We start from the raw sequence: 13633 nt of genomic DNA, 5'->3' as shown, positions 1-13633 counted from the left end.
GACTGGGGTAGTGAATCTGGAATGTGTATACACTTCCCCCTCCGCAGTCGTAGTGATAGGGGAACGGCAAGGCAGCGAATGGAGAAAAACCGCAAATAACTTTTCATATGTTATTCACGGTTTTTCTGTAAAAAAAACAAAACAAAACAAAAAAAAAAGACACAAAACTGCAAATAACCTGACCTGTTCCAGTGAAGAAAGTGCAGCGATTTTCTCTGTGCAGCGCCAGGAGCAGTGATTTCCTGTGATGTAAATTTTTTTGGGGGGGGGGGCATTCAATCATAAAACCGTGAACACGGAGAGGGAAATGTAATTTAAAAGCATCCCTATGATGAAAACAGGAAATCAAAGAGTTGGAATGTTAAGTGTCTCTTCTGTAACCACACATGCTGCCTGGGGGAGTAATATAGCATCAAAAACCACGAGTGGCTCTTGAGAAAAAGAAATTATTTCCTTGCAACATTTTTTGGTTGGTTCCTTAAAAGATATCACATTCTGAGTTTCCTGTTTTTTTCTAGGGCCAATGTGTTACTAGGGTGAAAAGAATTAAAAAAAAAAACCCCAAACAAAATACATACACTTATGCCCAAGTATAGTTATCACTACAGTGAATGGGAAAATTCTCTCAGTTATGAGTTCTTTTTCATATAAATATGTCTCTCATAGATTATGTTTTTGATCTTTATTGATTGATTGACTGGGATTTATTAACTACCTTTATGAAGGCAGCATACAGCATGTTTTCAATTGCAGGGTTTTTATTTTTAAATACTTCTTGGCATTTATTTTCAACATGTAGTATATATTTTTCACAGTTTCTTAGGATAATATGGGAATATTGATATCTTTGGTTTTTCTCAGATGCTGCATGTTCCTGGAAATGCTTCTAAATTCTAAATGTGGCAATATGCAGTGCAGAAACAGGTTTGTAATGGATTGGATATAGTCTCTCCACTCATCTACCAGAGTTAAATCAGTTTCAGGGTAATGGATCGAGAGGTCATTTATTGGAGTCCACTGCAAATCTATTTCTGTAAGATTCATACTGGCAGCCTTCAGTGACAGATCACCCTTAGGCTGTTCCAGCTGCCCAATGGCTCCACTATACTCTCCTACTGGACTTCTTCTGGAAATCAATGGCTTTGAAACACTTGAATATCTGATTTTTAGAACATCTGTCTTCTGAATTGTGACTGTGTTGGAAACAATTTTTCTTTTAACAAAAGATTATCTTGCTATTATATCACTGACCATGAATTCTCCGATTCTGAAGTAATCTCATAGGCTCTGTAATATCTTTGCATTCTTTTTGTAATCACACAAAGCACCGAAAGACCAAGTTGGTCCTTCCAATCATGGCTTGTCCACGCTATGAATATGCCCAATTTGGACACTATAGAAACAATAATTTTGGTATGAACTGATCATAAAATAAAAATACATTTCCTGTAGGGGGAGGGATATTTTTTCACTGGACAGTTACAAGCCCCTCCCTCTTTACCCCTTTCCTTGCACTTTATCAACAGGAAAGAAAAAATCGCAGATAACTGTTTAAGATTACTACCCAATATGATGTGTATGAATTCACTAACTCCAGAACGTGGGGCTGAAGTGGATTTGTCCCTGTTTACAGGTGCCAGAGTGCAGCTATCCTTGACCTTGATTTGTGATGAGTTCTGTAATAAAGCTTAAGGCTGGGAACATCTGTACAACCGGTGCACTCGGAAATGAGGGCAAGCGAGACGAGGGACATGAAGTAGAAAAGGCAAAGCCATGAATCCTCATTAGTGAAACCAAACTCAAGCAATAATCACTGTACCTGACAGGGAGGTGATTCTTCATTCATACTGCCTGGGCATAGTTGAAACTGCTGGAGAGCAACCAATGTTATCTACCAACTACAACACCAAAAGGGAAAAAAGAATCCCCCCTCCCCCTCAACAGAGGAAATCTAATCTTCCTCCATTTATTTTACATCTTTGACCTGCCAACGACAAAATAATTTATTAGTTCAGACAGCATACCTATCCAGAGCGTTTCACAGACCAAAAATGTTTCCCCTGTGAGTACAATAGGCACTAGCTGTGAACATTCTTTACTTGGTTTTACTGCTTAAGACTAAAGAAGACCCGAAAGCATTCTAATTGGGTACAGAGACGGTAGCAATGCACAGCCCATGTCAGCTAGCCTTTGGGAAACCCACAAGCACCTGCACTCAAGTACAAGTCATCCTTTGCTCAAGCCAAACCTGACGAGACCTCAAGCCATACAAACCAGGAAGCAAATGGGAAAGTTATACAACAGCTCCATTCTATTTGTACCCGATGAGACAAAAACAATCCGATAGTACTTACCCTACAGGAACAACACCATGAAACAAAACCCTGCATGCACGGGCTGAAAGAAGTAGTACAGCAAACCTCACAAAAGGACAGGCAATGCTAGTACGTTATTCTTCCTTTATAAAATGAAATTTAAAAAAAAAAAAAAAAAATCACATTGGGGTCCTTTTATTAAGGAGCGCTAACCGATTTAGTGCACGCTAAATGCTAAGGCGCCCACAGAATATAATGGATGACATAGCATTTAGCACGTGCGCATTAATAAAAGGACCCCATTGTGGAAAAAAAAAAAAAGGAAAAAAATCTTGCATTCATTATTCCAAGAAACAATCAGCAAACTTGTTAATGGAGTACATATCTGATTTATATTTTACACCAATTCACATTGGTGTAGAAACTGGGGGGGGGGGGGGGGCTAGGGCGGTGGAGAACAGATGGAATTTTAAGCCTTTGGAGAGAACGTGGCGCAGTTTGTTTGCAGCCCATGCGATTTTTCTGCACTCTCCGTTTGCATGTCAGCCTACGGAAGGCTGGTCACCTTTTCAAAACTTTCATAAGCACAGCTGCTGTCATTAAAGCTGAGCACAGGCTGCGCACCATCAAACCGCTGCCCACAAACGTCCTGCGTGTGGAGAGCCACACACCACACTGGGCTCGTTGCCGCCCGAGCTGCCACATGCAATGCAAACCTAGAGCCTCTGCCACACAACAAACGGAGGGAGGCTCGCACGAAGGCACACCACCACCCGGAGCACAGCTCATGCCAAAACAGGATTTTAAAAAGGAGCAGAAGCTGCTGGCCAGCACGGGGTTAAATGGCAGCAATGAAGCAATTAAGAAGTTAGCATCCTGAGCTGAAAGGGTAGAAGTGTCCCCCCTCCCCAAACACACTCCCTTATTCTTCATGTGAGGACCAAGAACTGCTCTGCCTTTACATGCCATCTAAGTAGTGTCATTAATTGGGCCATCTCTGTCCACATTCAGAGCTCTCTCTCTCAGCTGGGAAAGTCTACACATTGCATCTGACAGCATGTATAACACACATATGCATCCTCCTCCGTGCCTTCCAGCACAGCAGGGAAAACATTCATTACAAATGCATGGATATCCCCTCCTGCCGGGATTCCTTTTTATTTAGTAGCTGTAAATAGACTTTAGCACTGCTGGCTGTCCAGTTCTCTACGCGGGTAAAAGAAAGATTTAGAGATGCCCAGCAGTACAGCATTCATGTCATTTTGCCGAGGAAGGGGAAGAGGATAGAAACTAGAATCATCCTGTTCCTTACCTGTCTCTTTATCCTGAACCTCATCCAGGTGCAAATCATTCAGGAGGTGCTCCAGGATCTTCTCTGGGGTCCCCGACACCACCATGTATCTGTCAGAAAGCAGACAGTCCACAGAATCATCCTCCGTTGAAGACTGAGAGCGGCTGCTCCACTCATCCTCCTCATCTTCTTCATCAATGTATTTAAAGTAAGGCACATCAAAAGTGGGCAAGGGGAGCGGGGGACCTACAAAGGCTGCAGAATCTTTCCCCATCAAATGGGGACCAAAGACCCTCAGTTTGGAACTACCCATGATAGGGATTTTGGAACAAAAGGCATTTCCTAGACGCCAGGCTGTCCTACCATCTCTGCCCTTTCACTGCTAGCCAAACCCATCTGGCTGCTTGAAGCTCTGCAGTCAGCCTGCGTGTGTGTGTGTGTGTATGTGCCTCAGGAAAAAAAAAAAAAGACATTTACCTCCAATCATTTATGGCACTCCCTGCTATGGGGGCTGGGCTCTCGGATGACACTTTCTTTAACACTAGAACATCTTGGTCTTGCTCCTTCACTTGAATTGTAGTGGTTTCTTCATCCTGCTTTAATTTAAAGAGAGAGAAAAAAAAAAAAGCATGAGAAAAAAAATAAGCAAATTCTCCCAGGGACTGATAAGCTACATTTTCTTCTTCAGAAATATGCTCCCTGCTGTGGTTTTTGCTCAGGACATATGTTCTCCAGTGTCACAAAGCATCGGTGGAACAACCTATAAATCTTGCACTGGATAGTTAAAGATTATATAAAGAATTCATTATTCTCTTACTATGCTAGGTTTCTGCTAGTACTCCATCGCTTCGCCTCCCATGCTACCAGTTTTAAAAGGTAAAGCACTGCAGGACTGCTCGGCATACCTTAACTAAAGTGAGAGAACTGCAGTGCCTGGCAAGAACAGAGGGTATTATCAATGCCGAATATTAGGCTCCAGCTGGTAAAATCTCCGAATGCTACTTTGATGGTGGTGGTGGAGGTGGGACACAAAACCACTTAGAATTAAGCTTACAATGTTTTCTAGACTTTGGATCACAGTCATATTTTTGTTCTTTCTTTAAAATTTTGAGTTAAACAGATATGTTTAGTGCGAGAGATGGAGACAGCAAAAATAAATAAATATCCTGCCTGTGGGGTACATAGGTAAGCTGAGTTCTGCATAATCAGGGAAATCTGTTCTTTAAACCAGCTGATCCTTTTGGGTTTTGCTGCAGATGCAGCTACTGTGCATCCACAGACACAGCACTGCATGTGACAAGGGCCAACAGGGGTGGGGGAAGAAGGAGAACTGCTAAGTCAAAAACATATGGAGCCATCAACTCCGTGCCCCAGACTACATTGCAACCTGCACATTTCCTGAGAATGGGGGAGGGGACATGGGTACCCAAACAAGCAGCTCAACTTGCTGTTGGTTCTGATCCCCACCCCCACCCCCATCCCCAAATTAGGTAGATTTTAAATATCTGCCATACTACAGTAGGCTCTAATTCATCTTTGCTTGTGGTTTTTTTCCCCTCCAGATTTTGGGGGGAATACTTAGGGTTTAAATGTCAAAATACATGTAATAATATACTAACATAAGAATAGCGTTATTGGATCAGACCAATAGTCAATCATGTCCAGTACCCTGTCTTCTCGGAGGTCAATCCAAGTCACAGTACCTGGAAAAAATCCAAAGAGTAGCAGCACTCCATGCCACCGATCCAGGGTAAGCAGTGTATTCCCCTATGTCTGTCTCAACAGCAGACTATGGACTTTTCCTCCAGGAACTTGTCCAAAACTTTTTTTAACCATCTACATTAACCACTCTTACCAAATCCTCTGGAAATGTATTCCAGAGCTTAACTATTCTCCGAGTGTAAAATATTTCCTCCTATTGGTTTTGAAAATATTACTCTGTAACTTCCTTGAGTGTTCCCTATTCTTTGTAAAACTTGATGCAGTAAATAAATAAATAATAAAAATAAAAATAAAAAAAAAATCGATCCACTTGTACCCGTTCTACACCACTCAGGATTTTCTAGACTTCAATCATATCTCCCCCTCAGCCATCTCTTTTCCAAGTTCTTTAGTCTTTCCTCATACGAGAGAAGTTCCATCCCCTTTATCATCTTTGTCGCTATTCTTTGAACCTTTTCTAGTACCGCTATATCATTTTTCAGATAGAGACCAGAACTGAATGCAATGAGGACTCATGGAGGGACAGAGAGAAATATTGATTGGGGAATGGAATGAGGTCTGGAGGAGAGGAAGCATGGAGGAGGCACAAAGAAAGGAAGAAATATTGGATGCACAGTCAGAAGGAAGTGTAACCAGAGACTCATGAAATCACCAGACAATGATTTTATTTTCAATTTAGCGATCAAAATGTGTCCATTTTGAGAATTTATATTTGCTGTCTACATTTTGCACTATGGCCCCCTTTTACTAAACTGCAGTAGCGGATTTTAGAGCAGGGAGCCTATGAGCGTCAGGAGAAGAGCAGTGCATTCAGCGCAGCTCCCTATGCTAAAAACTGCTATTGTGGTTTAGTAAAAGGGGTAGGGGGTATATTTGTCTATTTTCGTATAGTTGTTACTGAGGTGACATTGCATAAAGTCATCTGCCTTGACCTCTTTGAAAACCCCCCCAAATATAAATGATAATTAACATTTTCTCTGCGTACAATGTGCTTTGTGTTTTTTTTAAATTTTATTGTTGGTAGATCATTTTGACTTGGTCATTTTAAAAGTAGCTCACAAGCCAAAAAAGTGTGGGCTCACCTGGTTTACGTGTGCCACAATTTAATTTTTTATAATTGTTTCCACTGAGGTCAGGCTACTACTACTACTAGAAATCATTTCTCTAGCACTACTAGACATCAAAACACAGAAGAGACAGTCCCTGTTCTAAAGAGCTTACAATCTAGTCAAGACAGAAATAGTGCATTTATACACAGGGCTCGAGTGGGGGAATTACTGGTGCTTAGAAGGGTTGGAATTTGAAATTGAAAGCATAATAATATATAGAGAGAGCAGAATGTGAAGTATGCAGCATTGAATAGTTAATGTAAAGAATTTTAAAGTCAGGGTTTTAATGGAATTAACATACTTATAGGCTATGGGGCTCATAATCGAAAGAGAAAAATGTCCAAAAACTGGCCTACATCGGCACTTGGACGAACATTTCCCAAATACGTCCAAGTGCCAATAATAAAAACAGGTTTTGGACGTATTTCTAAATGACCTAGGCCTTTATAGTGCCGCTGAACGACCAAAGCTAAATGGGGCGTTTCGGGAGGAGTGTCGAGGGCGGGAGTTGGCGGGATGTGGGCCGGCTTAGACTTAGTTGTACAGCATGTATAACCGAAAGGATCGATGGAACTTGGACGTTGTGAGTTAGACCATGTAAAACATGGTCTAAGTTACAAAAACCCACCTAAAGTCACCAGATAAGCACTCAAATACATAAACAGACTCCCACACACTACCCCAGTGATCACCGACCCCCCACCCCATAGAAATATTAATCACACCTTTAAAATTCAGCCTCCAGACCATCATCACCTGGCCTAGTGGTCCAGCACAGAGGCGACTTAAGTCATCTTGAGGGTGGGTTAGAGGCTCATGGAAAGGAGGACCCATGCCCATAAGCCCTTGTAATCACTGCATTGATACTTAAACATGTGCACTGCCCTATACACCCCCAAAACCCTTTTTACTGGCATATAAGTGGCTCCTGCAGCCATAAGGGCTATTAGGGTGGTACATAAGTGTGTCTAGGGGATTATGGAGGTGGTTTGGGGGCTCACCATGACCTATAAGGGAGCTGTAATGAGGAGAAGACATGGCACCCTTTTTGTGAAGTTCACAGCAGTGCCCTGTAAGGTACCCCACTATTTAGGTGGCATGTCTGAGTGTTCAGTCCATCACTTTGCAGACCCCTCCCACATCCAACAGGGCTTGTTCTAAGCATTTTTGACTTGGATGAAAAGTAAAATGAAAATGTGGTATAAAGATGGACGCTTTAGCGACTTGGACAATCAGATCGGCAGGACGTATAGTTAGACGATTTTCGAAACAAAAAAAATTTTGGACGTATTTTTCGAAAATGTGTCCTAGGCTGTTTTTTTTTTTACTTTGGATGACTTGCGACTTAGACGAAAACGGACTTAGATGTCCCTTTCAATTATGCCCCTCCAAGTTTTGACACTTAGGGTTAGATTCACTAAGCAAACCGATCGTGTACCCGACCCCTTTGCAACCCGATTCTGATCCGTGCATGCAAATGAGGGGAAACGGCATGCAAAGTAGGAAGGTCTGCGATTCACTAAACGTTTTTCTGGCACACCGACTGGCTGGCTAATCCAAAAATAAGCGACTGGTGAAGACCAATCGCTTGTGCAACAACCCTGCTCTCAGCCCTGATCTCCTGCTCACTGGTGAAGCAGAAATTCTCAACACAAATAAACCAAGAAGAGTTGCCTTGTATCTATCCATGTCTTTGTTCAACTAGTCACTCTGGCTATTGACATGCAAAGGGCAACGTTCCCTCCCCACTGCCTTGATTATCAGACTTTTTTTCTGTTTCATGTATTTATTTTAAAATAAAACATTCTGAACACAATCCACATTGTTGGCAATCCATCCTAGCTCCTTGTGAAATATTCATGTAAATGTGGTAAAGATCAAGATAGCCAACACTCACTGGAGTACTCAAGTACCAAATGTAATCACCAGGGAAATGCGATACAATTCAAACGTTCATATACAATGCATCGGATTCATTTGAACTCAGAAATAAAGGTTTTTGAGAGGCCAGACTTAGAGCCATTAGTCACAGCAGCAACTCTCCTTTTTCAATCACAGCACTCTGAATGAGTTTTATCGTAGCAAACTTCAGCTCATTTGAAAAAGTAAATTGTGATATGAAAATTTTTTAAAAAAAATATCTTTATTCATTTTAAAGCTAATAATAAGTGCAACATATTATACAGACTTTTACACTTTAAACAGCACTTTAAATTCAATCAAATTATATTTCATTAAAATACATGTCTCTTTCCCCCCCCCCTTTTATACACACAAAAATTGCAATCAACAATAAATTAAATTAAAGGTATTTCCCCACCCCCCTAACACCCACCCTGGACGTGTATAATCAAAGGGCAAAATCAATAATCATTCCTTAAAGAATTTTGTCAATGGTTCCCAAACATCCTTAAATTTCCTATAATGTCCCAGTTGTAAGGAAATCATACGTTCCAGTTTAAAAGTGTGGCATAAAGATTATAGTGACAGGCCACACTATACTAAAAACTTCACTTTTTCCCTAAAAAACAGGGAAAAAGTTAAGTTTCCAGTATAATGAGCGGGGTTACAACCCCCCAAACCCCCCACAACGCCGGTGTGATCTGTATTCAGTAAAGTGGGGGGGGGGTCCCCACCAACACCCCCCATCGGAGCCCCTTAAAACACTGTTTTTCTTCGACGCGGGCTTCCGCCTTGCACTCAGTTGTCTCGGCGCACCTTTGTCGCTGCGCACTTTTGACTATGAACCAAAGATTCCCACCAGAAAATATAATTTAACCGGTCTCAGTTTTTCCAGTTCTTCAAAATAAGTTTTATGGCAACTCCTGCTATGATAAAGAGAAGTTTGTTGTTATGGGAAGCTATTGGGCTTTTAGCCATCAATACCGTGCCAAATAGCACCGCATCATATGTCAATTTCAATGGGACGTCTAGTATTCTATTAATTTGACCCCAAATGGATCGCCGGAATTCAAGTATCAAGGGACAAAAGAAGACCAGAAGATCCAGTGTCCCTATATCGAGATGACAGTGCCAGCATCTATTTGACTTAGAACTATCTAATTTTTGTAATCTAAACTGGGGTCCAAAAACTTCTATGCAACAAAAAAACCATGTTTGTCTCATAGATGCTGACACTGTACATCTCATTCTCCAAGACCATATTCGTGGCCATTGAGATGCAGAAATCTGCTGCTTAGTCTCAATGCTCCAAATGTCTCTAAGACTATTTTTTGTTTTTTTATGAAAATTTATCTGTGCTGGAGCTGAGCGAATTCACAAAGATCAGGATAACTCATATGTTTATATATTTCTACCCAATTAGAATCCTTGTTAGGGAGAAGGGCGGGACATTTGAATGCATCATTTTACATTACATTACATTAGAGATTTCTATTCCACCAATACCTTGCAGTTCAAGGCGGATTACAAAAGAGTTAAAGAAGGTGGGTTACAAGCGAAGGTCATTGGTCATTTCTAGTAACGGTAAAGAATAGATCAGGTAGTATCGAGGTTGGAAGGAGGAAGGTAATGAGTAGATCAGGTAGTCTTGGTGAGTCAGCAAAGAGGATGGGAAGAAGAAGGTATTTGTGGTGTTAAGACTTTTTCAGGGTTTATTTGAAGAGTATAGACTTTAATTCTTTTATGAACATCTTGTAGTCTGGGGTTGTTATCTTTGTAGTTTGGAGATTTGGTTATCTAGTTTTGCTGCTTGAGTGGCCAGGAGGCCATCGTATAGTTTTTTCCGATTTACTTCTTTGATTGGAGGGTGAGTGAATGGAGTGTGTGTTTTTCTGTGTCTAGCTGAGGTAGATTGGATGAGGTGGTTGTTCAGGTAGGTTGGGCCGTTGCCATTTATACTTTTAAATAGTATGCAGTAGAACTTAAATAGTATTCTTTCTTGAATTGGGAGCCAGTGGGAGTTGAGGTATGCCTCTGTAACGTGGTCGTGTTTCCTCAATGAGTAAACAAGTCTCAGAGCTATATTTTGAATTGTTTGTAGTTGTTTAATCATTGCTACAGGGCAGGGAAAATAGAGGATGTTGCAGTAGTCTAGTAGACCTAGGATTAGGGATTGTACTATGAGCTGGAATTGTGTTCTTTCGAAGAATTTTCAGACTTGTCTTAGGTTTCTCATGACTGTGAAGGATTTCTGTATTGTTTTATTTATTTGTGGCTACATGATGCAGCATCTGTCTATCGTCATTCTTAGTAGTTTTAGGGTGGTTTGAATGGGGTACTTGATTGAGTTGATTTCTAGGTTGGTTAACGTAGGGACTTTGTTATTCTTGAGGAGGATGAATTTTGTTTTGTCTGGGTTAAGTTTCAGTTTGTGATCTTCCATCCAAGTCGCTACTGTTTCTAGTGTTCGGTGTAGTGTGTCAGTCATGTAAGGCTTTGTTTGATCAAACGGTATAAGGATGGTAATGTCATCTGCATAGCTATAGGAGGTTACGCCTAGTTTGTCCAGGTATGTACCAAGGGAGGCATGTAGAGGTTGAAGAGAGTCGGGGACAGTTCAATTGTTAGGCTCAATAATATGTGGTTGGGTGCGATCTATGGATCCTTTTTCCTTGTTATTGTTTGTTGCACTCTTTCTGCTTCTAAATCATGGGCTGGATAAAATGACATAAGAGTCTTTTATTCTTTTAATTAGTTTTAATTGTATTGATCTTTGAAGACTTTTCCCAATGTTATTTATTATTTTGTGTTTGAAAATTGTTTAACAAAAATTTTTTTTTTCTAAATATGCTTTAAATCAATTTGCTGTAGCACGCACACAATTTTTTCCAGAACCCTAATGAATTATGGGGAATGTTTACTAAGAGGGTGGGGGTGGGGGGGATTCATCAAATGGTACTACCACATTAGCACACGCTAACTGAGTTAGAGCATGCTAAATGCTAAAGATGCCCATAGGAATATAATGGGCATCTTTAGCATTTAGCGATTAATGTGCGCTGGTGCGATAATGCCCTTTAATGAATTCTTCCCTAAGCTTCGCTAAGCAGCAAGTGTGGGTTTTACTCCACAGTAGCTGATAGTGCAGGGACCCACACTAAACTACCACCACATTATAAAACCAGCCAGCGCGATAAAAATCCCATGTTAACTGCTGACTGATTTGGGGAAGAATACAGGCAAGTTATGGGCTGTCAAAATTGCCGAAGGCCCAGCTGTACTTAATCTCTCAAGAGCTGCCATTAAGTGCACCTGTACTACTAGCAGTCTGGTAGCACAGCCATGTCACTGATCACTCCTAATCAGCACCCTCCATCACAAGGCCCAACCCCCTATCTAGAACCCCTCCTTCCCCCATACACAACCTTCCTGATCAGGACCTCCAATCTGATAAAAGCAGTTAGCCTAGAAGGGTTTAAAATGGGATAATTTCTTAAAACAAAAATCCATAAGCCATTATTAAGATGGACTTGGGAAGATCCACTACTTATTCCTAGGATAAGCAGTATAAAATCTGTTTTACTTCTTGGGATCTTGACAGGTATTTGTGACCTGAGTTGGCTTCTATCAGAAATAGGATGGATCTTTGGTCTGTCCCAGTATGGCAACTCTTACATTCTCCTAATCAATGCCCCCCAAAGCACAGGGCCCCACCCCATATAAAGAATTTGACCCCTCTGGGACTTACACAGGGGCTGCCCTGGTACTCTAGTGGGCTAAGGCAGGAGTGGTCCCCTCTATTCCTGCCTCAACACCACTCTGTATTTAAAAAATGGCACCTATGATCTCTTGCATAGGATTGTGATTCTACTATTAGGGTTCAATCTCACAAATAAAGAAATTTGCTCTTGCCCTCATGTCCATCCTTTAGCCATATTTCATCTCTTTCCTACTAATCAAGGGGTTCCTTCTTCATCTCTTCTTCTTCATGTGCCAAGAGTACCTGTTTCTTCCTCCCCCACTAAAGTCCTTTTAATCACCTGTCCTTCAATTTTATTCCACCTTCTTCCTCAGATTTTTCTCTCTCAGTCCACCTCCAAGTTCCTCTCAGTTTCTTGGGGCACAGTGCAACAGGCAAGGGCCTAGAAGGCTAGGATGATGGAAAGATGGTATTCCTTTGCCCTCTATCACCTCAGTTGCTCTTTCCTCATGGTATGAATGCCCAGTGTAATCAGGAAGCAAAGAGAGTTGAAGAGAGCAGTAGGAAGATATCTTAACTACTGGAAGGACAACCTTTGGAGCTAAGAAAAACTGAAGTTAGCCTCAGAAGAAATTATACCCGTGGATCCTCTGAATATTTCTGATATTTTGAAAGCCTTTGATATAGACTTGCTGACCTCTGAAACACTGGTTGTGTACCTGGACTTAAACAGAAAGCAGTTGGTTACTGCAAATGTCCTTTAAACATTGTGAAGAATTATTTTTGAATTATATAATTACAATACTTTCAGATAGGACTAAGGATGCTCAGAACAAAATAGGGAGTTTCTTTTGTTGCATCCTGGGGTGATTCAGTTGGGTGCATTATTTTTTCTCAAACCTCCCTGTAGAACTGTAATTACATACAGGCCCATTAAGTATACCTTTACTGAGCCATCTGAGTTGACATCCCTTTTTGGCTGCTAAATAACAGGTAGGCTCCTCCCCATTAGCCTCTATTATGGTACCAGTTATAGAAGCCATTATTTCATATCGTTTTGTCTTGATAATTATTTGTACTGGATCCCATGTATGTATTAAGGACTAGTGGGGAGTGTGTGGCGCAGTGGTTAAAGCTACAGCCTCAGCACCTTGGGGTTGTGGGTTCAAACCCACGCTGCTCCTTGTGAACCTGGGCAAAGTCACTTAATCCCCTATTGCCCTAGGTACATTAGATAGATTGTGAGCCTGCTGGGACAGAGAAGGAAAACTGCTTGAGTACCTGAATAAATTCATGTAAACCATTCTGAGCTCCCTTGGGAGAAAAGTATAAATAAACAAACTAAACTAAACCTTAGGTTTGTATACTGCGCCATCTCCGCAAGCGCAGAGCTCGGCACGGTTTACAGAGTTAAGAGGAAGGGAACTACAATAAGGGATAAAGGAGAGGGACTAAGAGGAAAGAGAGGGACAGAATACTGGAGAATGGGAGGTGATTAGATTTTTGCAAAGAGCCAAGTTTTCAAGTGTTTGCGGAAGGATTGAAAGGAGCTTGAGTTTCTGAGTGGGGATGAGAGGTTGTTCCAGAGTTCTGT

At 41.2% G+C, this 13633-nt stretch overlaps 1 protein-coding gene across 3 annotated transcripts in view; it reads right to left on the bottom strand.

Annotated features, from left to right (window-relative positions):
* Positions 1-13633, bottom strand: part of RAPGEF5 (Rap guanine nucleotide exchange factor 5) — a 427979-nt gene that overhangs the window by 98274 nt on the left and 316072 nt on the right. For 2 of the 3 annotated variants that reach the window (XM_033930887.1, XM_033930890.1), the window contains exons 9-10: positions 4084-4202; positions 3628-3716 (exon numbers count right to left, since the gene is read on the bottom strand). In XM_033930887.1, the coding sequence (XP_033786778.1) occupies positions 3628-3716; positions 4084-4202 (208 nt within the window). The remainder of the gene's footprint in view (positions 1-3627; positions 3717-4083; positions 4203-13633) is intronic. The other variant, XM_033930889.1, reaches the window with a different exon arrangement.

The sequence above is a fragment of the Geotrypetes seraphini genome, chromosome 2 (assembly GCF_902459505.1).
Source record: "Geotrypetes seraphini chromosome 2, aGeoSer1.1, whole genome shotgun sequence".
NCBI lineage: Eukaryota > Metazoa > Chordata > Amphibia > Gymnophiona > Dermophiidae > Geotrypetes > Geotrypetes seraphini.
Note: the sequence above shows the minus strand (reverse complement) of the source record. Positions and strands in the feature narration are given on the sequence as shown.